This window comes from Phyllobates terribilis, unplaced genomic scaffold (genome assembly GCF_046119375.1).
Source record: "Phyllobates terribilis strain yellow unplaced genomic scaffold, ASM4611937v1 Scaffold_120__1_contigs__length_5212024, whole genome shotgun sequence".
NCBI classification, from domain to species: Eukaryota; Metazoa; Chordata; class Amphibia; order Anura; family Dendrobatidae; genus Phyllobates; species Phyllobates terribilis.
Genome location: NW_027362880.1, coordinates 1245699 through 1272626, shown reverse-complemented (window position 1 = coordinate 1272626; position 26928 = coordinate 1245699). Strand labels below are relative to the sequence as shown.

The 26928-nt window shown below is 43.5% G+C and overlaps 1 protein-coding gene across 1 annotated transcript in view; it reads left to right on the top strand.

Moving 5' to 3' along the window:
* Positions 1 to 25864, top strand: part of LOC141201628 (uncharacterized) — a 37157-nt gene extending 11293 nt beyond the window's left edge. The window contains exons 2-7 of the mRNA XM_073663634.1: positions 6606 to 6755; positions 6885 to 7064; positions 7148 to 7271; positions 7355 to 7452; positions 7986 to 8076; positions 20739 to 25864. Of these exons, the coding sequence (XP_073519735.1) occupies positions 6684 to 6755; positions 6885 to 7064; positions 7148 to 7271; positions 7355 to 7452; positions 7986 to 8076; positions 20739 to 22270 (2097 nt within the window). The 5' untranslated portion in view covers positions 6606 to 6683 and the 3' untranslated portion in view covers positions 22271 to 25864. The remainder of the gene's footprint in view (positions 1 to 6605; positions 6756 to 6884; positions 7065 to 7147; positions 7272 to 7354; positions 7453 to 7985; positions 8077 to 20738) is intronic.
* The last annotated feature ends 1064 nt before the right edge of the window (positions 25865 to 26928 follow it).

Below are 26928 nucleotides of genomic sequence, written 5' to 3'. Positions count from 1 at the left end.
ATTTTCAGTTGTTTCACACTTTTTTGTTAAGTATATAATTCCACATGTGTTAATTCATAGTTTTGATGCCTTCAGTGTGAATGTACAATTTTCATAGTCATGAAAATACAGAAAAATCTTTAAATGAGAAGGTGTGTCCAAACTTTTGGTCTGTACTGTACATGATAGCGTGCAAATACACATATATGCATGCATATTTTAGTACAATTCCCTTTACACTCTTTCCTCAGTTCGAAATGTAATTAAGAAATTGCAGTTAACAGCAATATGCAAATTGCCTCTTCAGAGAAAAAGAGGAGTTGTACTCTATAGCGCCACCTATTGGAAGCAGCAATCCTACAAGTCACAATCAACCCTTTAACGAGTCGTTCAACATGACTTAGGATAAAAGCCAAATCAAAATCTCAATTTGCAGACACGGTGTTTCGGGCTGTTGGCCCTCATCAGTGCAAAGTATGAGAACTGATTTGGCTAGGTGAGAGGCTCTGGACTGAGGTCTATGGGGTAACGTTTCTCCTTATGGACAGTGACACACCAGCTCTGGCACGTTAAGTTAACAGCAAGGGAGACAAAGCTAAATTTCAGGGAGAGCTGCTTGTAGGATTGCTAGAGAGGCAAATCAGAAACCCCCTTGACTGCAAAAGACCTTCAGAAAGATTTAGCAGACTCTTTAGTTGTTGCACATTTTCAGGGACACCTGCACAAATATAGCCTCATGAAAGAGTCATCAGAAGAAAACCTCTCCTGCGTCCTCACCATAAAATTTAGTGTCAGAAATATGCAAAAGAACATCTAAACAAGCCTGATGCATTTTGGAAACACGTTCTATGGATTGATGAGGTTAAAATAAAACTCTTTGGCCACAATGATCAAAGGTATGTATGGAGAAAAAAAGGGTACAGAATTTCAAGAAAATAACATCTTGCCAACCATTAAGCATGGGAGTGGATCAATCATGCTTTAGGGTTGTGTTGCAGCCAATGGCACGGAATCATTTCACGAGTAGAGGGAAGAATGGATTCAATGAAGTTTCAACAAATTCTTGATGCAAATATAACACCATCTGTAAAAAATCTGAAGTTGAAAAAAGGATGGCTTCTTCAAATGGATAATGGATCCTAAACACACTTCAAAATCCACAATAGACAACCTCAAAGGCACAAGATGAAGGTTTTACAATGGCCCTCATAGTCCTCTGATCTGAACAGCATTGAAAATCTGTGGCTAGACGTCAAAATAGCAGTGCATGCAAAACGACCCAGGAATCTCACAGAACTGGAAGAATTTTCCAAGGAAGCATGGATGAAAATCCCTCAAACAAGAATTTAAAAACTCTTGTCTGGCTACAAAAAGCATTTACAAGCTGTGATACTTGTAAAAGGTGGTGCTACTAGGTACTAACCAATCAGGGTGTCCAAACTTTTGCATCGGCCCATTTATCATTTTGTAATTTTGACCATGGGTGTTTCAACCTTTACATACCACTGTGAGTAAAGGGAATTAAGTTAAGGAAGGATTCCTTATCTTAGACAAACAAGATTTAAACAAACAGTTGTCTATACTAGAGAGGAAGCTACAGTGTCGCATAACTGGGACATCTGTTCTCCTAAAAAGAGCTGAAGATGCAGTGCCACAGCAATGAGTGTGTGGCCCTCATCGAATGGACTTTGAAAGTACTAGTGAGGAGTCGTACCGATGCACCTCAGCCAGTGAGGTCCTCACAAATCAACTGGGAGCTCTGAGTTGCCCTGAGGGGCTGTAACGACACATCTCAACCTGTATGGTCCTCACAGGGATGATGGACCTTCCCATAATGGCTTGCTGGACTGTTGTAGCTTTTAACAAAAGTTATGTACCGCCACATGTAACCATAAAGTTCTTGACTCTGCATAATGAAGGAGAAACATTCATAAAGTGTTGTGCCTGCTATCTGATATATATACTTGTCATCAAGTTCTTGTTAAGTAAAGTAAAGTTTATTTTTGGACTTTGGTCTTCTTCATTTATCTCCATACCATCTGGACTGGGCCTGCCAAGTACAATGGCAGCATACGGCCTTCAGAGTGGGGAAATATGACTCCACCAAACTAAAAATTCAAACTTGGTCCAAATATCATGAGGTCAGACAGCTTCCAAACTCTAATACCACAAAAAAGGTCTGTCGCGGCCTATAACCGCCAGACAAGAAGAGATTCTGACAATATAAAAATAACAATTTTATTCAATATAAATTAAAACAATACATAAAAATAGGCAAGGGAAAAACCTCCAAAAATCAGGGGAATGGAAACACACTGATGGTCCACTGCATACACATAATGTAACTGATGGTACTAGTGGGATGAACCTCAGTATAGTAAACGGTAGCACCCAAACCAAATGACAGGTATACAAATCCGAGAAATACTGTACTCAAGTATAGCATCGGTGCGACAATAAGAGCATATTCTCGGTATGTATACAATCAATATAATCCAAAACATCAGACAGAATAAAAAGTAAGCTGTAAAGGCTATACATAAAAGCCCTAATATGGTGTGTACTTAGTAAATGGAAAGGGAACGCTAATACCTGATGCAGAGGTGGATCCTAGAATGCAGGAGACCAGAGGAGTCCTCCCCACACCCGACGGACGCCGTTTCGCTCAGTCGCTTCTTCTGGGGCGTGTCATGACGCGCTTACTTTTTATTCTGTCTGATGTTTTGGATTATATTGATTGTATACATACCGAGAATATGCTCTTATTGTCGCACTGACGCTATACTTGAGTACAGTATTTCTCGGATTTGTATACCTGTCATTTGGTTTGGGTGCTACCGTTTACTATACTGAGGTTCATCCCACTAGTACCATCAGTTACATTATGTGTATGCAGTGGACCATCAGTGTGTTTCCATTCCCCTGATTTTTGGAGGTTTTTCCCTTGCCTATTTTTATGTATTGTTTTAATTTATATTGAATAAAATTGTTATTTTTATATTGTCAGAATCTCTTCTTGTCTGGCGGTTATAGGCCGCGACAGACCTTTTTTGTGGTATCCACCAAATTAAAGTCTGTGATGCAATGTGGCATTGGTGGATGGAACAAGACATGATGTCCCAGATGTGCTCGATTGGATTGAGGTCTGGGGAATGGACAGGCCGTTCCAAAGCATCAATACCTTCATCATGCAGGAACTGCTGACACACTCCAGCCACATGAGGCCTGGCATTGTCTTGCATCAGAAGGAACACAGGGCCCATTGCACCTGGATACGGTTTCACAATGGATCTGAGGATCTCATCCCAGTACCTAATGGCAGTCAGGGTACCTCTGGCTAGCACACGGAGGGCTGTGCGGCCCTCCAACGAAATGCCTCCCCACACCATTATTGACCCACTGCCAAACCGGTCGTGTGGGAGAACGTTCTCCACAGCATCTCCAGACTCTGTCACGTCTGTCACATGTGTGCAGTGTGAACCTGCTCTCATCCGTGAAGAACACAGGGCGCCAATGTGGAATCTGCCAATCTTGGTGTTCTCTGACAAATGCCAATGACCCTTCACCATGTTGTACTGTAAGCGCAACACCCACCTGTGGACTTCGAGCCTTCATACCACCCTCATGGAATCTGTTTCTGACAGTTTGAGCTGACAAATAAATGTTAGTGGCCTGTTGGACGTCATTTTGCAGGGCTCTGGCATGCTCCTCCTGTTCCTCCTTGCACAAAGGAGGAGGTAGCGGTCCTGATGCTGGGTTGTTGCCCTCCTAAGGCCCCCTCCACATCTCCTGGTGTACTGACCTGTGTAGTGCCGGCGTCCCTGCCCTCTGCTAGGCAGGGACGCTGTTCCCCTCACCGCTCTGCTCCGTGCCCGGCGTCCCTCTCCCGCTCTGCTGGCAGCGCGCGCTCCTTCCCGGCCACTGTGCTTAGGGCGCGCGCGCGCGCCCTCCCTCCCTCTTAAAGGGGCCGCGCGCGCCGTCCTAAGGAGTCCCCGGCCAATGGCCGGAGGACTTTACCATATATAAGGCACCTCCTCCAAAATGGAGGTGCCCGAGCAATGTTGTTGCACCGTTCTACTCTGCTTCAGCCCTCAGGTCCCGTTGCCAGTTACCTGCCAGATTCCTGCCAGCTTGCTGTCCTAATCCTGCCTGATTTCCTGTTACCTGCCTGCCTGCCTGAGGTCCGACGGTCTGCCTTACAACTCCGGTCAGTCTGTCTAAGGACCAACTTGCCCGCTCACCTGGGAGCGCACATCAGCTACTTGCCTGCTTGCCTGAGGTCCGACGGTCTGCCTTACAACTCCGGTCAGTCTGTCTATGGACCAGCTTGCCCGCTCACCTGGGAGCGCTTCTCCGCTACCTGCCTGCTTGCCTGCCCGGAGGCTCCGCTGTCACGTGCTGTGACCACCAGCTATTCCAGACTCTTGCCCGCTCACCTGGGAGCGCTTCTCCGCTACCTGCCTGCTTGCCTACCTGGAGGCTCCGCCATCACGTGCTGTGACCACCTGCTATTCCAGAGACTCCCGCTTGCTCACCTGGGAGCACACATCCTCCATCTGCCTTGCTAGCCTACCTGGAGGTTCAGCCATCACAGGTCGTACCTACCCTTTACCCAGAGACTGCCCGGTCACTTGCCGTGACCTCCAGCCCGTTCTTCCAGAGACTGCCCCGGTCACTTGCCGTGACCTCCAGCCCGTTCTTCCAGAGACTGCCCTGATCACTTGCCGTGACCTCCTGCCCGTACACCCAGAGACTGTCCCGGTCACCTGCTGTGACTGCCTGCCTGGTCGCCACCCGCTCCCTTACAAGGACCGCTCCCTTGTATAGTAGCCCAGAGGTTCCGCCTCCCAGACCCGTTACAACCTGTCTCCTGGTACAGTATATGCTCCATGCTTTGGACACTGTGCTGACACACAGTTACCCTTCTTGCCACAGCTCTCATTGATGTGCCATCCTGGATGAGCTGCACTACATGAGCTACTTCTGTGGGTTGTAGACACCGCCTCATGCTAATGTACGTCTAGGGGTGAGAGCAATGATAAAATGCAAAAGTGACCAAAACAGCCAAAAAGGATGAGAACAGAGAAATGTTCTGCAGAACCACTCCTTTATAGGGGGTGTCTTGCTAATTGACTCTCATTTCTACCAGTTGTCTGTACCATTTACACAACAGCAGGAGAAATTGCTTCACAATCAGTGTGGCTTCATAACTGGACAGGTTGATTTCACAGAAGTGTGATTGACTTAGAGTTACATTGTGTTGTTTAAGTGTTCCCTTTATATTTTTGAGTAGTGTACTTAACAGCCCCATACACGAGATAAGTGTTGGCTGAACGGTCATTTGGCAGATGGCTATCTTTCCAGACTCCCCCATACACACAAATATTCCAGCTTTCTTGTGGTCTGTATGAGGGTCACCTCCAGACTCCTCTAGCAGGGGAGTATCTACAGGAAAAGCAAACAATTAGCCTCTAAAATTCAGGATGCCAGATCCTTCTCTGCCCTGACATCATCTGTCATTATATAGTTAGCCAACCCCGAATTCATTACTTCCATGCAACTTTAGTCTAATGTGTATGGGGGCTTTAAAATGTAACTCATTTGACGCTGCCTCTGGCCCGGCCTAATAGACTTTCGTACATTGCAGGCCCGACACCATTATTAGGTATTTAAGTATCATAGTAACTAGGCAGCCCCATACTATCGAGTACTTGGGGAGGAGGGGCATTTAGCCAAACTCTGTCACACCTTCTGAGATGCCATGTTTGCTTTTGACAGCAGCAATTGGGTAAACTGCCAGGGTTTATGTTGCAGCCGCACCTGTGCCATCCCTGCGGTGTACATCTATGTTCTGGTGCTCAAAGGAATTAATTATATTAAAACAAATGTTTAACGTGTTAGAAAATAACAAAATGTGTCTTATGCTGTTTGCATGTGTTTTTCTTTTTATAAGAATTGTTGGTGCCAATTTTCTTTTGAAACATTTTAATTTCTGCTTTTTTTCTGGTGTTTTTCTTGTAATATAGGAACGCCTAAGGCCAGAAATAAACCCCATAAATCACTTTACCTGGAAACTTTGGTATCTAATAATTTCTGCCCGCAATATTTGTGTAAACAAAAAAGGTTTTATAAAAGCATTAAACTTCTGTGTGTGAATCAGACATAAGATCTAACGAGATAGAATATTACAGTCCGGGGAAGACGGGAAACATTCATATAGACGGGTGGTGATGTAGTCAGTGATGGACTCTGGCCAAATATGTTTCTGGAGCTGTAGAAGAAGATGAAAATGTCGTCCTCATCATGAAGTAGTTATTTCTCATGTCACGTGTAATGAATATCTCCTGCAGTATTGCTAATGCCGATTCCAGTGTCCGTAAATGAGACGACAACTAGCGTTATTGAAGATGAGTCTATGAGAAACGTATTCAGCTGCAGACTCCGAGGAAGAAACTGCTTGTTGTCTGTGGCCTAAAATATATAGGTTTTATTAGCAGATATAAAGAAAAAAACTAAATAGTATAAAATTATAAATCTCCTCATATTTGTCTCTAATTATCTCCAGTAATTGTATTATTACACAGGATTTTTATGATGTTACATCTACTTATCTTCTTCTCATTCAGGTCTCTACAATATTGGATCCGCTCAGTGACAATCTTCTATATAAGAGAGTTTTCCTGATTTACCCATCAAAACTGGATATGGACAAGGTCAAGATGGCAGAGAAAATATTACACCTTACCCTAGAGATCCTCTTTCGTCTTACTGGAGAGGTGAGAGATTCTGATGGCGTCACATTACATCATTATTATCTATGGGAATAACAGATGGACAAAACTGGAGAGGTGAGGACTCTGGAAATGTCTGTAGTGAGATTTATTAATGTCTCTCTCCATAACCAGGATTACACAGTAGTGAAGAAGACCTCTAGTGAGCGCTGTCAGGACCCTATGTCTGAGGGATGGGGAAGACCCCTGAGCCCAATCACGGGGCCTCCACCTCAACCCTTGCTACATGAGGACATCAATGACCAGAAGATCCTAGAACTCATCTACAAGATGATTGAGCTGCTGACTGGAGAGGTGACACTGCTGGGAATGCTGGGACATTATACAGTAAAGCTATGAAGGGATCGGAGGGATGACATTATCATTGTATGTGTCAGGTTCGTATAAGGTGTCAGGATGTCGCTATCTATTTCTACATGGAGGAGTGGGAGTATTTAGAGGGACACAAAGATCTGTACAAAGATGTCATGATGGAGGTTCCTCAGCCTCTCACATCACCAGGTAATAAACAGGACTAAATACACACGGCCTATAATTATCTGTATGTAAAGAATGAATTCAGTCCCTGTATGTGTTTTCTCCAGTTCTATCCAGTAAGAGGACAACGCCAGAGAGATGTCACCGTCCTCTTCTTCCACAGGACTGTAAACAAGAAGATCCCAATGTTCCTCAGGATCATCAGGTAGATGGAGAGAAGATATCATGAGATCTTCTCTATGATGTGTAGACGGCTGTGAAGGTCTTGTGCTCAGCAGGGCTGTGGTGTCCGAGTCGGAGCCCATTTTGGTGGATTCGGAGTGGTATCAAATGGACCGACTCCTAAAATATATAATAAATTGGGTACAGAAGTTCAATGCAGTTTGTGGGGAATATTTTTTCATAAGAATTTGGGAAAGTTATGAAATGTCCTATAAATGTCTGTCGTATTCCTGATCTAAGGGTCTGGACTTTTAGATGAGATGAATCTGTGCTACAGTAAATTTATCACTTTAATAATGGACCATGTATGAGGGAGTCTTGGAGTCGGTGTCATGGAAATTGAGGAGTCGGAGTTTTGGCTTACCGACTCCACAGCCCTGGTGCTCAGTCTTGTTTTATCCACCAGTATTATATGTTTTATACTTGTGTAATGAGAACAGTGGAGATGGCAGGATTAGAGCTGATCATAGATGTGACCTCTCCATCTGTCTGTGACTTTTACAATATTTGTTTCAGGGTGAAGATCTGACCCATATTAATACTACAGAGACATATGTGAGGGTTGATGAGTGGTGTAAAGAGGAGATTCCTACATATGACTACCCAGGTGAGTAGTAACCACTAAAGGCAGAGAAGTCACAGATTCTTCTCAGTCACCGGCTGTGGCTGCTTTATCGGTGGTGTAGTCCGGCCGTATCACAATCGTGTGATCACCATTTTGCCGCTAGACCACAACATTCTCCTCCGTGCGAAAATGTTCAAATTACTTTGTGTAATTGTGAAAGACCTTTTCTATAGAATTTACAACCTGGAGAATCCACCTACCCCCTGGGATTAGGAGACGCTGACCGTTACTTGCCCAGATCTGTAAACTACAAAGCCAAATGACAGCGTACGTAGAATGTGCTGACAAGTTAGAAAATCACTTAAAGAAAAATATTATGATGGGCCTGTAAGAGAAAGCGGAGGGTAATGATGCTGTTGGCTTCCTAGATCCCTGATATCTTATTGGATGAATCTACCTTCTCTCCCTTCTGTGCTGCTGAATGTGCTCATATGGTCCCTACAAGACCAGGTCCAGTCTTTCTGGCCAAACTCCATTAGTCATTTTTTGATGAAGACTGTTGAGTTTGATCATTTCAGTAGATGTGTTCTTGTCTATAGTCAGTTTTTGACTACAGTAGTTGGTGCTCAACATACTCTGATTTAACCCCTTCCCACAGCCACTTTTGTGTTCCTAATCAGGCCCCATTTTTTCAAATCTGATGTGTGTCACTTTATGCGGGAATAATTTTGGAATTCTTCACAAAGGATAATAGGAAATGAATGGACTATACAAATTATTTTCCAACTTCTCTTTAATCTGACAGTACCCTATATACGGTTGTACACTATTGTCTGGGCACAAGGCAGGTTAAGAAGGGAAGGAGTGGCATTTAGCTGTTTGAATGCTGATCTTGGTGGATTAGTTTGCAGACACAATGTATCGTGGTCACTTGGCAGCTCAAAAGATGGCCACCACAAACAGGTTTGGCGCTATCTACCCTGTTTTCCAGATCCCAGGGATTGCTTTGCTCATTATTCTTTAACCCTTCTACATGGATCTGGCGTTATACAGAGACCCCTAGGCTTGGGCCACGGTGTTACCTGCTGTTCTATGGTGTGAGATGGGAAGAAGAATAGTCAGGTAGCCGGGTCAGAACCAGGAGAGCAGAGAAAATACAAAATCAGAAGACACAAGAGTAGTCAGTAAACGGGTCGGGGTCCCAACAGAAACAAATACACAAGCCGGGAGCTGAGCACAGAGGACTGAACCAGAGGAGAACAAGGCTGTATCTGGCAGCTTCCGGCAATATGCTTCCAGCTTTAGTAGGGTGCGATCTCCAGAGCAGCAGCAGCAGAAGCCACCAAAGCAGCCTCAGCAGCAACAGCAGCTCCATCATCAAGGCCGCAGCAGTGGCAGTCGGACAAGCGGCAGCAAGACCAGCCAGAGGAGCAGGGCAGGTCGCGAGTCCACAACCTCCAGCCAGGAGCAATCATATGAATTGATCCAGCCTCAATCTCCGGTACCCTGAACGGCAGAGTAGTGAGTGATCTACGTGAAAGTTCACCATATTTTTTGTACTAGGAAAAACCCCAAAAGTGTAGTGCCAAGAGGAATAACAAGGGGTGTGAGCTGTGTGCGGTGTTAATTTTCCCAGCACTTATACTAAAAAGCTTTGCTCGAGTTGTATCCAAGAAACCATATCAGAGTAAACACCTAATTTTGCTATGGATTTAAAATCTTTAATCCAGACGGAGGTTAGGGACTCCCTAAAGACATTGGCTACACTTAAAAAGAGTAGGAAGCTGAAACGTCATACATCAGACTCAGAGGAATCTGTAGTATTCCAGGGCAAGGGGAAGTCTATTTCCTTTCCTACCTACTCGTTATCCTCATCATCATCTTCCTCAGATAGCGATACAGGAGGTAGGCCATGTTTTCCAGCGCAAAACACAGATAAGCTGATTAAAGCCATCAGAACAACTATGGGCATAGCCGATACCAAGACCTCTAAGACTGTTCAGGACATCATGTTTGGGGGTCTGGATCAGAAGAAGAGGCGCACATTCCCCGTCAATGAGAGGATCGTTCATCGACAGGGAATGGAAAAGACCTGATAGGAGAGGGCAGTTACCATCACCTTCAAAGAGAAGATACCCGTTTGAGGAAGAAGAATCAACCAGGTGAGATAAAACCCCAAAAATTGACGTGACAGTATCAAAATTCTCTAAAAAAAAATCCGCCCTGCCGTTTGAGGATTTAGGAGCTTTCAAGGATCCTCTTGATAAAAAAGCGGAAACCTTATTAAAACAAACCTGGGAGTGACCAGCGGGAGCATTGAAACGGGCAGTCGCAGCCACTTGCACAGCCAGGTCAATGATGGTCTGGTTGCAGCAGCTAGAAGACAAGATTAAAGGGGACATTCCAAGGGAAAAAATCCTGGCCAGTCTTCCGCTAATGCAGGGGGCGGCTGCCTTCCTCGCGGACGCGTCGGCAGATTCAGTAAGGCTGGCCGCCAGATCAGCGAATTTATCCAACGCAGCTCGCAGAGCTCTGTGGCTCAAGAGCTGGTCAGGTGATGTACAGTCTAAGATGAAACTGTGTTCAATCCCGTGTGAAGGGGAGTTTCTTTTTGGCAAAGCTCTGGATCACATACTGGATAAAGCCGCAGATAAGAAACACGGGTTTTCCAGTGTGTTGATGCCTCAGTACAAGACTTCCTTTCGTAAAAGGAAGTATAGAATAGGTAAATTTTCCAGAGACCAGGGCAGATAGAAGGACAAGGAGTGGAGGCTTCATGTTCGGAGACCCTTCCTCTGAGAACAGAAAAACCCCTAAGTGATGGGCCTCCCCAGGTAGGAGGAAGACTGTCCCACTTCCTGCCTACCTGGGAAAAAATTACATCCAGTGCCTGGATATTAGGGATTATAAAGACAGGACTGAGACTGGAATTCAGATCCTTTCTCCTGCAGACCTTCAGGATTTCGTCTCCCAGGAGGCCGAGAGAGCTAACAGCCCTGGAGCAAGAGATAGTAAACCTAGTGGAAAAGAAGGTTCTGAGAGAGACTAATAAGCGAGCAGGGCAAAGGATTCTATTCGCCCCTGTTTCTGATAAAGAAACCGGACGGCTTGAAGGGCCTAAATCAACTAGAAGGGCCTAAACAACTTTCTAATCTACAGACCCTTCAAGATGGAATCTACAGTACAGACCAAAAGTTTGGACACACCTTCTCATTTAAAGATTTTTCTGTATTTTCATGACTATGAAAATTGTACATTCACACTGAAGGCATCAAAACTATGAATTAACACATGTGTTAATTCAAGATTGTTGGAAGACCATTTCCGGTGACTACCTCTTGAAGCTCATCAAGAGAATGCCAAGAGTGTGCAAAACAGTCATCAAATCAAAAGGTGGCTACTTTGAAGAACCTAGAATATAAGACATATTTTCAGTTGTTTCACACTTTTTTGTTAAGTATATAATTCCACATGTGTTAATTCATAGTTTTCAGTGTTAATGTACAATTTTCATAGTCATGAAAATACACAAAAATCTTTAAATGAGAAGGTGTGTCCAAACTTTTGGTCTGTACTGTATAATATCAGCCATTAAGGTGTTATTCCCGGGTTGTTATATGAGTGTCCTCGACTTAAAGGACGCCTATTACCACGTCCCAATCCATACAGGATACCAGCAGTATCTGAGAGTAGCTGTGTATATCATCAATCGTGTGAGGCAATTTCAGTTCACAGCTCTGCCCTTTGGCCTCTCCATGGCTCCAAGAATCTTTATGAAGATCATTTTGGAAGTAATGGCGCATTTGAGAGAACAAGATACTCTAGTTGTCCCTTACCTTGACAACTTCCTGGTAGTATGCAGATCAAGAGAGCATTGAAAACTCGCATTGACAAGAGTCAGAGCCAGCCTGATCAATCTTGAATGGATACTGAATCTAGAGAAGTCAAGCCTGGAGCCTCGGAAGGTTCCGTCTTTTTTAGGGCTTATCTTGGACTCAGAGGGATAGACTTGTCTGCTACCGGAAGACAAGAAAAACAGAATTATGTCTCTAGACTCAGGGGACACTTGGACAGGAAGATGACACTTTCCAATACAGCCATCATCTCAATCGCATGGTGGCTGGATCGGGAGAACCTGTCACAGAGAGTTCTTTGGTCGTATCAGGTCAGGGACATAATTACAGCGGACTCAAGCTCAGATGGCTGGGAGCATATCTGGGAGATCGTGTAATACAAGGAGTCTGGTCGAACAGCGAGAAAGGCTTCTCCTCAAAACATGAAGGAGTTGTCGGCGGTAAAGAGTGCAGTGATGAAGTTCAGTTCCCAACTACAGGGACAACACATCCGAATCATGTCAGACAACAGGACAACAGTCGCCTATGTCAATCATCGGGGGCACGAGATCCCGACCTCTCCTGTTAGTGAAAGAGCAGATTCTACAGTTTGCAGAACATCAATTTATGCTCTCGGTGTTAGAACCTTGCTCTTAGGTTTTTTCCTTTGCTGGTCACATGACCTTGTTGGCCTATTTAATCCTGCTCCGCCCTTCTGGCTTTGCTGGACTTCATTGTATAACTACTTTCTAGCTAGCCTGTGCTCTGTATCTAACTCTGTTAGTTTGCTTGGTCTACGGACCTCAGTGTTCTATATATTTTGTTTGTTTGTCTGTCTGCTACTATTTCTGTTAGGAGGTGTCCCATTTTCCTCCCAGTCCTTAGTACTTGTAGGGATTCCTTCCCCACATCTATAGGTCTCCGTACAGACTAGCTTAGGACTTTAGCAGGTCTGATCGCAGGATCAGGTCCCTTGTTACATCGTAGGGATAAAGCTGAGTTCTATCGTAGGGACAGATCTCCTCTCTTTCCTTAGCTCTGGTAGCAGAATATAACAGTAAGTCCAGCCTGCAAATTCTCTAAGGAAAGATTTTTCTGTTCCATCATGGTGTCGGTTCTGGATTTGGCTAAACGCCTGCAGGGACTCTCTCTGGAGGTGGCCGAGCTCCGTCAGCACGTGAGTAACTGTCCTGGAGCACATTTCTTGGAGCCTAAGGTATGTTTTCCGGATTTATTTTTTGGTGAACACCGAGAATTTTTTTCATTTAAAAATGCTTGCTTATTGTATTTTCGTTTGAGACCCAAGTCCTCTGGGGATGAATCCCAGCGCATAGGGTTCATAATGTCACTTTTGCGCAAAGAGCCTCAGGAGTGGGCCTTTTCTTTGCAACCTAGTGATACATGCTTCAGATCAGTGAATAGTTTTTTTTCTGCTTTGGGGCTATTATATGATGATCCTGACCGTGTCTCATCAGCTGAGACTGAGTTAAGACGTTTGAGACAGGGATCAGGTAATGTGGAAAAATATTGTACTCATTTCCGTCGTTGGTCTACTCAAACAGGGTGGAACGATTCTGCTCTGAAAAGTCTATTTCTTGCTGGGCTCAATGAAAGGGTTAAAGACCTGCTAATTGCTTATCCTACACCTGAAGATTTGCAACAGGCTATGCAATTAGCTATACGGGTGGATAGGAGACTGTGTGCAAGGGTTAATGAGAGCAAATCCTCTGCTATGTCAGTTTCTGGTTATGAGAATGTGTGTACTAACAGTGGTGAACCGATGGAGATTGGATCGGTGGCACCTCGCTCTCAAGAAAAAGACCGTAGATTTTCTGAAGGCTTGTGTTTCTATTGCGGAAAATCTGGTCATTTGATTAAAGGCTGTGAGCTTCGTATGAAGAAAGAAAAAAAAATGGTCAGTCATGCCCGTATTGCCTGTTTAAATTCCAAGGGTGTATTTTTAGCTGCTTCCACGATTGCTCAGGAAAAATTAATGGAATTTCGGGTGTTTGTTGATTGTGGGTCTACTCTGAATGTAATTGATGGGGGATTCTTGGAAAGACTCAATTTAAAACCCGAACCTTTATCATCCCCCATTGCTGTGGTTTCTGTGGATGGTTCCCCTTTGAAGAATATTACTCTCAAGGTCTGTGAATTTCCTCTCACTATTAATGGTGTTCACCATGAGAAATTGGATTTGGTAGTTTTGAATAACTTGCCTTCTCCAGTAATATTGGGATTGCCCTGGTTAAAATTTCACAATCCTGTACTGGATTGGTCTACCAGTGAAATTAAATCCTGGAGCCATAAATGTTATGACAAGTGTTGTAACGGGCGTATTGCAGCTTTGGATAGGGGAGAATTGCCTGTTCCTATTCAGGATTTTTGGAGAGTTTTTTCTGAGAAGGAATCGCAGGTTTTGCCTCCCCATAGAGACTATGATTGTTCTATTGAATTTGTCCCTGGAGCGACTCTTCCTAAAAGTCGTTTATTTAACCTTACTATTCCTGAGAGGAAGGCTTTGGAGGAATACATACAGACAAGTTTGGCCGCCGGTCACATTAGGCCCTCTAAGTCTCCTGTGGCGGTTGGATTTTTTTTTGTAAAAAAAAAGGACGGCGGTTTACGTCCTTGTCTGGATTTTCGTGAGATTAACAAAATTACTGTACGCAATCCTTACCCACTGCCATTGATTCCTGATCTGTTTAACCAGTTAATGGGGGCCAAGTGGTTCTCTAAAATTGACCTTAAGGGGGCATACAATCTGTTGCGCATGAAGGAGGGTGACGAATGGAAGACTGCTTTTAACACTCCTGTGGGTCATTTTGAGAATCTGGTTATGCCTTTTGGTCTTACTAATGCTCCTGCATTTTTTCAGAATCTTATTAATGACATCCTTAGACCTTTGATCGGCAAAAATGTGGTTGTGTATTTGGATGACATTTTGATTTATTCGCCGGATCTGGAGTCTCATTGGCGGAGCGTACGTGAGGTATTACAGTTGTTAATGGACAATTCGCTTTTTGCTAAGCTGGAGAAATGTGAGTTCGCTGTACAGAGAATTAGTTTTTTGGGTTACATTATCTCCAGCGAAGGTTTTGAGATGGACCCGGTTAAAGTTCAAGCTGTACAGGAATGGCCTAGGCCTATTGGTTTGAAATCGATACAGAGGTTTTTAGGTTTCGCCAATTATTACAGAAAATTCATAAAAAAATTTTCTAGTATTGTCAAACCTCTGACCGATCTCACCAGGAAAGGTGCTGATGCGGTTCAGTGGACTTCTGAGGCCATTGAAGCTTTTGTGTATCTCAAGGAGAGGTTCACCTCTGCTCCCATCCTTATGCAGCCTGATGTGACTAAGCCGTTTTTGGTTGAGGTTGATGCTTCCTCTGTGGGGGTTGGCGCAGTATTGTCTCAGGATAACGGGGATGGATTACATCCCTGTGCCTTTTTTTCAAAAAAATTTTCGGAGACTGAACTGAATTACGATATTGGTAATCGGGAATTATTGGCTATTAAACTCGCATTTGAACACTGGCGCCACTTCTTGGAAGGTGCGGAATTTCCCGTTCAGGTTCTTACGGATCATAAAAATCTGATATATTTTGATGCTGCCAAGCGCCTGAATGCCCGTCAGGCTAGGTGGGCACTGTTTTTCTCGCGGTTTAATTTCTCCGTTACTTACATCCCTGGTACTAAGAATGTTAAGGCGGATGCCTTGTCTCGCAGTTTTTCTCCCATAGTCGGTGCTGAGAAAGAGGAGAACATTTTACAAGAAGGTGTTGTGATAGCTGCTTTGGACTCCGTTTTGGAAGATGAGATTCTTAAAGCACAGGAGAATGCCCCATCTAACACTCCTCATGGGAGGTTGTTTGTGCCTGGGACCTTTAGGAGAGATTTGTTTGTTGAGTGTCACGAATCTCGGTTGGCAGGTCATCCCGGAATCTCTGAGACCAAGAGACTGGTGGGTCGCAGTTTTTGGTGGCCTGGATGGCAGAAGGAAGTCATTAAGTGGGTGCGTCAATGTACTATATGTGCTAGATCTAAGTCCTCACATACTCCTGCTGCGGGGTTGCTTTGTCCTTTGGAGGTTCCCAGTGCTCCTTGGACACATTTGGCTATGGACTTTATAACTGACCTTCCCCCCTCTGAGGGTTTTACTGTCATCTGGGTGGTCGTGGACAGTTTTAGCAAGATGTGTCACTTGGTTCCCTTCGTCAAACTGCCCTGCGCTAAAACTCTCGCTAAGGCCTTTGTCAAGGAAATTGTCAGACTTCATGGCATTCCTACTGACATTGTTTCTGATAGGGGTCCTCAGTTCGTGGCTCGTTTTTGGCGTGCCTTTTGTGACAGGTTGGGAGTTCATTTGTCGTTCTCGTCCGGATATCATCCTGAATCTAATGGCCAGACAGAAAGGAAAAACCAGGATGTTGAGCAGTTCTTGCGTTGTTTTGTGGCAGACAATCAAGAGGGGTGGTCTGAGTTTCTGCCACTTGCTGAATTTGCTCTGAACAATCATACATCTTCTTCTGCTGGTTGTTCGCCTTTTTTTTGTTGTTCTGGGAGACATCCGTCGTTTGGGTCGTTCTCCAAGTTGGGATCTGCCGTGCCTGAGGAGGAGAATTTTGCCGGTGATTTGGAGAGAGTTTGGACGGATGTGCGTGGTAATCTTCAGGAGGCCAACAGAAAATCTAAAGACTACTTTGATAGGAAACGACAGGAGGTTTTGTTCGCTGTTGGTGACATGGTTTGGTTGTCCTCTAGGAATCTGCGGTTGAGGATTCCTTCTAAGAAATTGGGTCCCAAGTTTGTAGGGCCCTTTAAGGTGCTTCAGGTTGTCAACCAATCTGCTGTTAGGTTGGAGGTTCCTACCTCCTGGAGAATTAATCCGGTATTTCATGTCTCTCTGTTAAAAAAAGCTGTTGTGTCGGATGGTGACGCCTCTGCCTCTGTTCCTCCGGTGGTGGAGGACGGGGAATATGAAATTTCTCGCATCCTTAACTCTAGACGGTATAGAGGTAGTTTGCAGTATCTTGTGGCCTGGAAAGGTTTCGGACCCGAGGATAACTCTTGGGTGAGGTCAGATGATGTTTCCGCGTCCAGACTTATCAGAGCGTTTCACAGGAGATTTCCTGATAAGCCTGGTCCTAGGGGATCCGGAGGATCCTCTTAGAAGGGGGGGTACTGTTAGAACCTTGCTCTTAGGTTTTTTCCTTTGCTGGTCACATGACCTTGTTGGCCTATTTAATCCTGCTCCGCCCTTCTGGCTTTGCTGGACTTCATTGTATAACTACTTTCTAGCTAGCCTCTGCTCTGTATCTAACTCTGTTAGTTTGCTTGGTCTACGGACCTCAGTGTTCTATATATTTTGTTTGTTTGTCTGTCTGCTACTATTTCTGTTAGGAGGTGTCCCATTTTCCTCCCAGTCCTTAGTACTTGTAGGGATTCCTTCCCCACATCTATAGGTCTCCGTACAGACTAGCTTAGGACTTTAGCAGGTCTGATCGCAGGATCAGGTCCCCTGTTACATCGTAGGGATAAAGCTGAGTTCTATCGTAGGGACAGATCTCCTCTCTTTCCTTAGCTCTGGTAGCAGAATATAACACTCGGCTCTGCATATAAGAGGCAAAGAAAACTAAAGATCAGATTTTCTGAGTCAGAATATACTGAAGCAGGGCGAATGGGAGCTGAATCCAACAGTATTCCAGCAAATTGTGGATCGCTGGGGTCAACCAGAAATAGATCTTTTCGCAAACAAATGAAACAGAAAAATAAGGATCTTCTGCTCCTTAAATCCAAAAGAAAGTAGATGCATTACAAATACCCTGGAGCTTTGGCCTAGCCTATGCTTTCCCCCCGCTAATGTTAATGCCAACGATTTTGAGGAAGATCCGAGAGGAACAGGCAAGGGTCATACTAATCGCCCCATTCTGGCCCAAGAGACCCTGGTTCACCTGGATAAAGAGGATGTCCCAGTCAGATCCATGGGTCCTTCCAGATGCTCCAGATCTCCTCAAGCAAGGCCCAGTCTTCCATGCTCAGAGGTCGGGCTTTTGATGGCCTGGAGTTTGAAAGGTTGTTAGTAATCCAGGAAGGGTTTTCCCCAGGTCTAGTCACTACTCTGCTCAAAAGCAAGAAGCCTGTGACGACTAAGATCTATGGTAGGACATCGGCAAAATTCCTATCTATTTCGGCGCAGTCAGCTAAGGTTAAAATTCCTATTAAAGCTATTCTGGAATTTCTTCAAAGGGTCTTAGATATGGGGTTGGCTACCAGTACCCTTTAGGCGCAAGTATCAGCGCTTGGAGCTTTATATAACTATAATTTGGCAGCAGATAGATGGGTTATCTGGTTTAAAAAGGTGTGCGATAGATCCAGACCTATTGCTACCCCGAGAATGCCTCCCTGGGATCTAAACCTGTTCCTGGAAGCCCTGACTAAGTCTCCTTTTTGAGACTTAAGGAAGTGTGACAGAAAGAACTCTCACTCTGAAGACAGCGATACTGATAGCGCTAACATCAGCCCGTAGAGTTAGTGACTTACAAGCTCTGTCAGTAAATCATCCTTTTACACAGGTCACTGTAGATGGAGTTACGTTAAGACCAGACCCGGCCTATTTTCCGAAGGTGGCCTCCAAATTCCACAGAACACAGGAGATCATTCTCCCCTCATTGTATCCTAACCCAAAAGATTTAGAGGAACAGAGGCTGCAAACTCTAAATGTTAGACTGGTTTTGGTTCAGTATTTGGAGGTAACAAGGCCTTGGAGGAGAAGTGATGCCTTATTTGTCTCCTTCCAGGGAGCTAGAAAGGGACTTAAAGTTACAAGGGGAACTATAGTTAGATGGATCAGGGACACCGTTAGCTTAGCATATTTCCCTAGTAATGTGCCGGTTTCAGAGAAACTGAAGGGCCATTCCACAGAGCTAGTGCAGCCTCCTGGACTGAGAAGGTGGAAGTGTCCATTGATAACATAGGTAAGGCAGCAACATGGTAATCTCCTTCTACCTTCTATAACCATTACCGGCTTGATCTTTCTTCATCTGCTGATCTATCCTTTGGGAGAAAGGTGTTGCAAGCGGTGATCCTTCCCTAAGGTGTCTGTTCTATATAAATCTCTCAGGTGGTGCCATCATAGGAGAAGGGGAAAAAAATCATAGTTACCTACCGGTAATGGGATTTTCCAGAGCCCATGAGAGCACCCTCATATGCCCCCCTCCCCTTTTTTGATCACTTATGGTGTTCTCTATATATGGGTGTATAGTATGAAATGTTTTATTGGTGGTAGTTGTGTACTAACATACTGTCTGGAGGTCCTCTCATGCTCAAAAACAAAACTGATGTGGAGGAGAGGTACCGCCTTTTTTATTCAGCAGGTTTCCTGTCCTGGGTGGGCGGATACCATCTCTCAGGTGGTGCTATCATGGGCTCTGTAAAATCCTGTTACCGGTAACTATGATTTTTTTCCATTTACAGACAATGGACCTGAGTGGGGCTTGTTGTTTGTGAGATGAGTAGAAGTTTTTATTGGTATTATTGTTGCCTACATAACTTGGTGGCTTTTTATTCCATATTTGGGAGGCAGAATGAACAAACAGTTGAAAACCACGCTCTACTGGTTCATCCTATGAGGTTTTCTATTCGATTTTGAAATGTCAGTGTCTTGGTGAATAATTAATTCAATGTATTTACCGTATTTTTCAGACTATAAGACGCACTTTTTTCCTCCTTTTTTTTTCTCCTATGCCCGCTGTTAAAGGGCATGAATATTCAACCTCTCTCCACGCCCATGGGCATGGGGAGGGGGTGAATATTCATGCCCTTTAATGAGCGGGCACAGGAGATAGCCAGCAGCCGCAGCGCGGCTCCGCTATGTGCCGGCTATGAAGGAGACTGAAGTCACTGCTCCCCGCGCACACAGTCCCGGCGTGGGAAGCAGTGACTTCCGGCAGCTGATCTCTCCTTGTGACCCGCGCATGGCAGTGACATCATGCACGGCTCACATGGAGAGATCAGTGCAGACAGACAGGATGCAGCGCTGGAGGAGAGAGAAGAAAGGTGAGTAGGAGTGTTTATTTTTTTTTAATGTGCAGCATGATGGGGATTAGGGGTGCCATGCATATTAGGACAGGGATTAGGGGTGCCATGCATACCAGGACAGGGATTAGGGGTGCCATGCATACCAGGACAGGGATGAGGGGTGCCATGCATACCAGGACAGGGATGAGGGGTGCCATGCATACCAGGATAGGGATGATGGGTGCCATGCATACCAGGACAGGGATGAGGGGTTCCATGCATACCAGGACAGGGATGAGGGGTGCCATGCATACCAGGACAGGGATGATGGGTGCCATGCATACCAGGATAGGGATTAGGGGTGCCATGCATACCAGGACAGGGATGAGGGGTACCATGCATACTAGGACAGGGATGAGGGGTGCCATGCATATCAGGATAGGTATGAGGGGTGCCATGCATACCAGGATAAGGATGAGGGGTGCCATGCATACCAGGATGGAGGGATGCCAGGCATACCAGGATGGGGATGGGGACCACGTATAAAAGGAAGGGGGCGGCATATATACCTGGATGGGGGATATTGTCAGAATTGGGGGACATAACCCCTATACCAGTGTCAGCAGAAGACCCCCCTCCCCCTTAAAAGTGCATCATGACCACATTTTTTGCTTAAATTTTTATTTTTTTATTTTCCTCCTCTAAAACCTTGGTGCATCTTATGGTCCGGCGTGTCTTATAGTCCGAAAAATACGGTACATAACTTGCCATTATTATAGACAGTTTAAGTAGAAATTTTAAAAAATAAAACCCAAGGATATTTTATTGAAAAATAATAGATTTTTATCTTAGCAGATAACTGTACCTGGAGATCAGAGGGACAGCTGACATCTTCAATTTTTAAATCAGAAGATCTTGAGATCCCACAATATACAATTGAAGTGAATGCTATTACTCCAGATATACCATCATCCCTTCACAGCAAAGATTTGTCATCTGATCCTTTGAAACAGGTCCTGTCTTCTGATTCATTACTGACTACTAAGGAAAATCATAGTCACAAATTAAGCATTAAAAAACAAACTGCTCCTAAAGCAAAGAAGACATTTTTAGAATATGGAAATAGTTTTCCTCTCGAAAAATCTTTTCCTAAACATCAAAAAATTCACACAGCCGAGAATAGATTTTCTTGTTCCAAGTGTGGGAAATATTTTAACAAGAAATCAGATCTTGTTAAACACCAGGGAACTCACACAGGGGAGAAGCCTTTTTCATGTTCAGAATGTGGGAAATGTTTTACAAAAAAATCCAATGTTGTTAAGCACCAGAAAACTCACACAGGGGAGAAGCCATTTTCATGTTCAGAATGTGAGAAATGTTTTTACCAGAAATCATATTTAGTTAGTCACCAGAGAATTCACACAGGGGAGAAGCCTTTCTCCTGTTCAGAATGTGAGAAATGTTTTTGCCAGAAATCAGATTTAGTTATTCACCAGAGAATTCACACTGGGAAGAAGCCTTTTTCATGTTCAGAATGTGAGAAATGTTTTAACCACAAATCAAATTTTGTTAGGCACCAGAGAACTCACACAGGGGAGAAGCCTTTTTCATGTTCAGAATGTGGGAAATGTTTTAACCAGAAATCAAGTCTTGTTAAACACCACAGAACTCACACAGGGGTGAAGCCTTTTTCATGTTCAGAATGTGGTAAACATTTTGAACAGAAATGCAATCTTGTTAAACACCACAGAACTCATACAGGGGAGAAGCCTTTTTCATGTTCAGAATGTGGTAAACATTTTAAACAGAAATACAGTCTTGTTATACACCAGATAACTCATACAGAGGAGAAGCCTTTTTCATGTTCAAAATGTGGGAAATATTTTACACGAAAAGCAGCTCTTAATAAACATCAGAGAAGTCACACAGGGGAGAAGCCTTTTTCATGTTCAGAATGTGGTAAACATTTTAAACAGAAATACGGTCTTGTTATACACCAGATAACTCATACAGAGGAGAAGCCTTTTTCATGCTCAGAATGTGGGAAATATTTTACACGAAAAGCAGCTCTTAATAAACATCAGAGAAGTCACACAGGGGAGAAGCCTTTTTCATGTTCAGAATGTGGTAAACATTTTAAACAGAAATACGGTCTTGTTATACACCAGAGAACTCATACAGAGGAGAAGCCTTTTTCATGTTCAGAATGTGGGAAATATTTTAAACAGAAATATGGTCTTGTTATTCACCAGAGAACTCATACAGAGGAGAAGCCTTTTTCATGTTCAGAATGTGGGAAATATTTTACGCGGAAAGCAACTCTTAATAAACATCAGAGAAGTCACACAGGGGAGAAGCCTTTTTCAAAATTCAATTTTTATTGAAAGGTTAAATCATTTTCAATTACAAAAATACAAAAAAACAAAACAAAAAAAAAAACAATAACCAGGACAATATCAGCATCAGTATATCATAGAATATAAGTATAACGTCCAATAAAACATCAAGTTATAGGAAGAAAAAGGAAGGAATGGAACATTTTAGGCCATCAGTATTACAATTGTAAAATCCAATGGAAACCATACATAGTGCAGCCAGGCGCGAACCAATGCGGAGCACAATCCGGACAGAGAAGAAACGCACCAGAGAAAAGGGTGGGTCACATCAGTGTGATGTAAGACGGTAGGCATCGGATTCCTGGAATTCAATCCAGTTTCTCCAAGTCTCACAGTATCTATCACAACCAGTGGGGGATCGGGCAATCAAATGTTCCATCCTATTTAGAAGAGCTATGTCACAGAACCACTCCTCCAGAGTAGGTGGAGAAGTACTTTTCCAGTGACGAGGAATGATATTCTTAGCAGCCTGTATAAGGTAGCTTACTAAAGACCTTTTGTATTTTGTGAGACTAGTTGGGATCATAAAGAGCAAAAGAGATTCAGGAGAGTCGGGCAGAGAAGCATTTTTCATGTTCAAAATTTGGGAAATCTTTTAACCAGAAAGCACATCTTGATAGCCACCAGAGAACCCACACAGGGAAGAATGCAGCAACTACACCCAATTGGTCTCTGTGCAGACAGGCCCTGGCTAACTAAAAATAACACCTCAGACCTAACTCCCTAATAGGCAGTTGAAGAGTTTCTCTTACCTCCTGAGGAATCAGAGGGGGGGCAGCAATACACTGTCAACAAGGAGAAAGAAAAGTGTGAAGATATGAAAACCCTGAGTGAGAAACTAAGACACATTCATATAGGGCACAGAAGGCAAGCTAATGAGAACCAAAAATAAAAGGAATAAGTATAACTTCCCAGAAACCTAACAGTGGTAGAAAGAAAAGGTACTGGGAGGGAAAGAAAACAGACAAGGAGGATTGTTTCACCTTTGTGGTGAAACTTACAAAATTCATCCTCACCCACAATTATTTGAATTTGATAACATTTATCTACAGGAGACTGGTACAGCAATGGGAAGTAAAATGGCTCCACAGTATGCAAATCTTTTTGTGGCCAAGCTTTATAGTGACTTCTTGTCCTCATGTCCCATCAGGCCTCTTGCCTACTACCGTTACATTGACGATATTTTAATCATCTGGACAGAATCTCAGCAACAGCTTAAGACGTTCCATGAACACTTTAATCAATTTCATCTCACCATCAACTTAACACTCAACTACTCCTGTACTGAAATTAACACCTTGGTGGCCTCAGAAAGGCCTTTTTGAACGAGAGCTACCATACAAGAACAATTGTAAACCAGATTGCAAGAGCCACCAGAATATCAAGGAATCATCTCCTACATTTCAAAACTAAACAAGAAAGCAATCTGGAGTCTCTAGTAGTCACCTACAATCCAAATCTGGAGATGCCAATGGGATCTGCATGGAAATTACAACCATTATTACAAAAAGATGCTGATTACAATCTATATTTCCAGACCCAGCACTTCTGTGATTTAGGCAGCCCCCAAATCTAAGAAGCATCATTATCAGAAACTCCCTGTCCTCTCCAACAGCTACAGGAACTTTTCCCTGCAGCCAGAAAAAATGTAAAACCTGTCTATTTATAATGATCACTGACAAGATAAAGATTCCCAACTCAAATCAGGAGACAACCACAAGATCCCAGGTACTTTCAGCTTCATCACTTCTAATGTAGTGTACTTAATTATATGTACCAAATGTCCAGCTGGCGGTCTGTACATAGGGGAGAAGGGCAAAAACTTAGAACAAGGATGAATTTTCATCGCCACACAATAAAAGAAAAAAGAATAGATCTACCTGTGGCCAAACATTTTTTATCCCTGATCACAGCATCATTGACATGAAATTACTTGTATTAAAAGGTAACTTCAAATCTCAGAGAGACAGAAAAATGTGGAATTACAAACTTATGACAATCTTTGACACACTCACAGAGCAGGAGTTAATGTGTCGCATGGATTTATGTCTTTCTACATTAACTAAGGAATGTGCTCCTCAGACCGTTTGGGGGCATCACAATCATGGACCAGACCTCAATCACAGGACAATAAAACTTTCACACTCCTTATCAATGAACTGTTCCAATATTCATGGACACAACTGCTTCTCCCTCTCCCATACTAATAGTTCTGCTTCACGCCACTTGTCTCATCTATTGTTTTATTCCTGTGCCCTGTTGTGTATAAATATATGACACTTCAGATTTTGTGTTATACTATGTCTAAAGAAGAGACCTGAGTAGTCTTGAAAGCTTGTAATTTGTTACCATCTTTTCAGTTAGCCAAAGGTATCAACCACTGAAGACTCTCATATTTTTCTCCAAACAGCAATTTTAAGATCTCTCCACAGGTGTTCAATGGGATTTAGATCCAAGCTCATTGGCGGTCACTTCACAACTCTCCCGCACTTTGTTTCCATCCATTTCTGGGTGCTTCTTGATGTATGTTTGGGGTCATTGCCATGCTGGCTACCCATGACCTAGAACGCTAACCCAGCTTTCTGACACTAGGCACTACATTGCCACACAAAATCCTTTGGTAATCTTCAGATTTCATGATGCCTTGCACACAGTGAAGGCACCCAATGCCAGAGGCCGCAAAACAACTCCAAAACATCTTTGAACCTCCACCATATTCCACTGTAGTTACTGTGATCTTTTCTTTGTATGCTTCATTCTGTTTAAACAGTAGAACGATTTGCTTTACCGAAAAACTCTATATTGGTCTCCTCTGTCCACAAGACACTTCCCCAGAAGGGTTTTAGCTTACTCATGTGCATCTTGGCAAACTGCAGTGTAGCTTTTTTATGCCTCTGTGTCAGCAGTGGGGTCCTCTTTATTCTCCTGCCATAGCGTTTCATTTAATTCAAATGTTAGCGGTTAGTTCATGCTGGCACTGATGCACCCTAAGCATGTAAGACAACTTGAATTTCTTTGGAACTTTGGTGGGGCTACTTATTCACCATCTGGACTATCCTGCATTGCAACCTTTCGTCAATTTTTCTCTTCTGTCCACATCCAGGGAGATTAGCTACAGTGACATGGGTTGTAATTGTATTGATTATGTTGTGCACCATGGACAAAGAAACATCCGCATCTCTGGAGATGGACTTGAAAAATATCAAAAATTTCAAGATTAGAACAATTTTGGTTCTCAAGTCCTCAAACAGTTCTCTTCTTCTCTTTCTGTTCTCCGTGCTTAGTGTGGCACAAGCATGCACACATTGCAAAGATTGAATCAGCTTCTCCCTTTTTATCTGGTTTCAGGTGTGATTTTCATGTTGCCCACACCTGTTACTTGCCACAATTGAGTTTGAACGAGTTTCACATGCTTGAAACAAAGTTGTTTACCCACACCCCACAATTTTGACAAAAGGTGCCAACAATTTTGACCGGCTCAGTTTTGGTGGTTTTGTGTGAAATTATGTTCACCTAGCTTTTTTTTATCTGTTTTTTGTGTTGTTCCCATACATATAAAGGAAATAAAAATGTATAACAAAATATGTGTAATTGCAATAATTTTCTGGGAGAATTACTTCATTTTCTGGAACAATTTCAAGGGAGCCAACACTTTGACCATGACTTGTTTTTGTTGCAGCATTTCATCCTCTACATGTTCAGCTATATTAGAAGGCTTGTAGCAAACTCCAATTAGCAGCGTTACATTATTGGCATTTCCATGTACATTTACCCATACTGACTCTACATTGTCGAAGCTCCACTCCAATGTCGTCATTTAGCACAGGTCTTAAGTTGGATTTAATGAAAATACCCACCCCTCTACCTTTTTTTCTTTCCTAACCTTTTGAATGTAGTGTAATCCTCTGTTTGTCACTCAGTCATGGCTTTCCAGCCAGGTTTCCGTAATGCCCACCACATCGTAATCTGTGGCTGACATTAGAGTCTCTTAATTCATTAATTTTGTTTGCAAGACCTCTTGCATTTGCCAGCAGACGTTTAATACTATTAATACTATTAACTATTTATTACTCCTATTTGCCTCCTTACTTTCCTTGAATGTCCCAGCCCCCTAAATCCTCATTGACCCCTACTGTCTTTCTCTCTGTCTACTCTATCCCCTTATTTGTACAAAAAACCTCCCTCCCCCCAGATCCTAGTTTAAAAGCTCCCCCATCCATCTGACCATTTTTCACTGCAGCACATCTGCACCCCCCCAGTTGAGGTGCAGCCTGTCCCTATAGTAGGGCCTGTAGCCAACAGAAGTAGGCCCAGTTCTCCATGAACCCAAACCCTTTATCCTGCCAATTATTTATCTCCTTAAGTTCCCGCTAACTTTCTAGTGACGCTAGTGGAATCGGCAGTATTTCTGCAAACACTACCTTAGAGGTCCTGTACTTCAGCTTCTCTCCTAATTCCCTGTGACCTTCCACCTTCCTCTAACTTTGTCATTGGTACCAATGTGTACCATGACTGCTGGGTTTTCCCCAGCCCCACCCAATAATCTGTTTATCTGATTGCAGGAAGATCCCTCATATTAACTTGGGAGCTACCGTAAGGACCATAAAATTTCCACTTAACGAGATAGTGCAGACAGCGCCTGACCC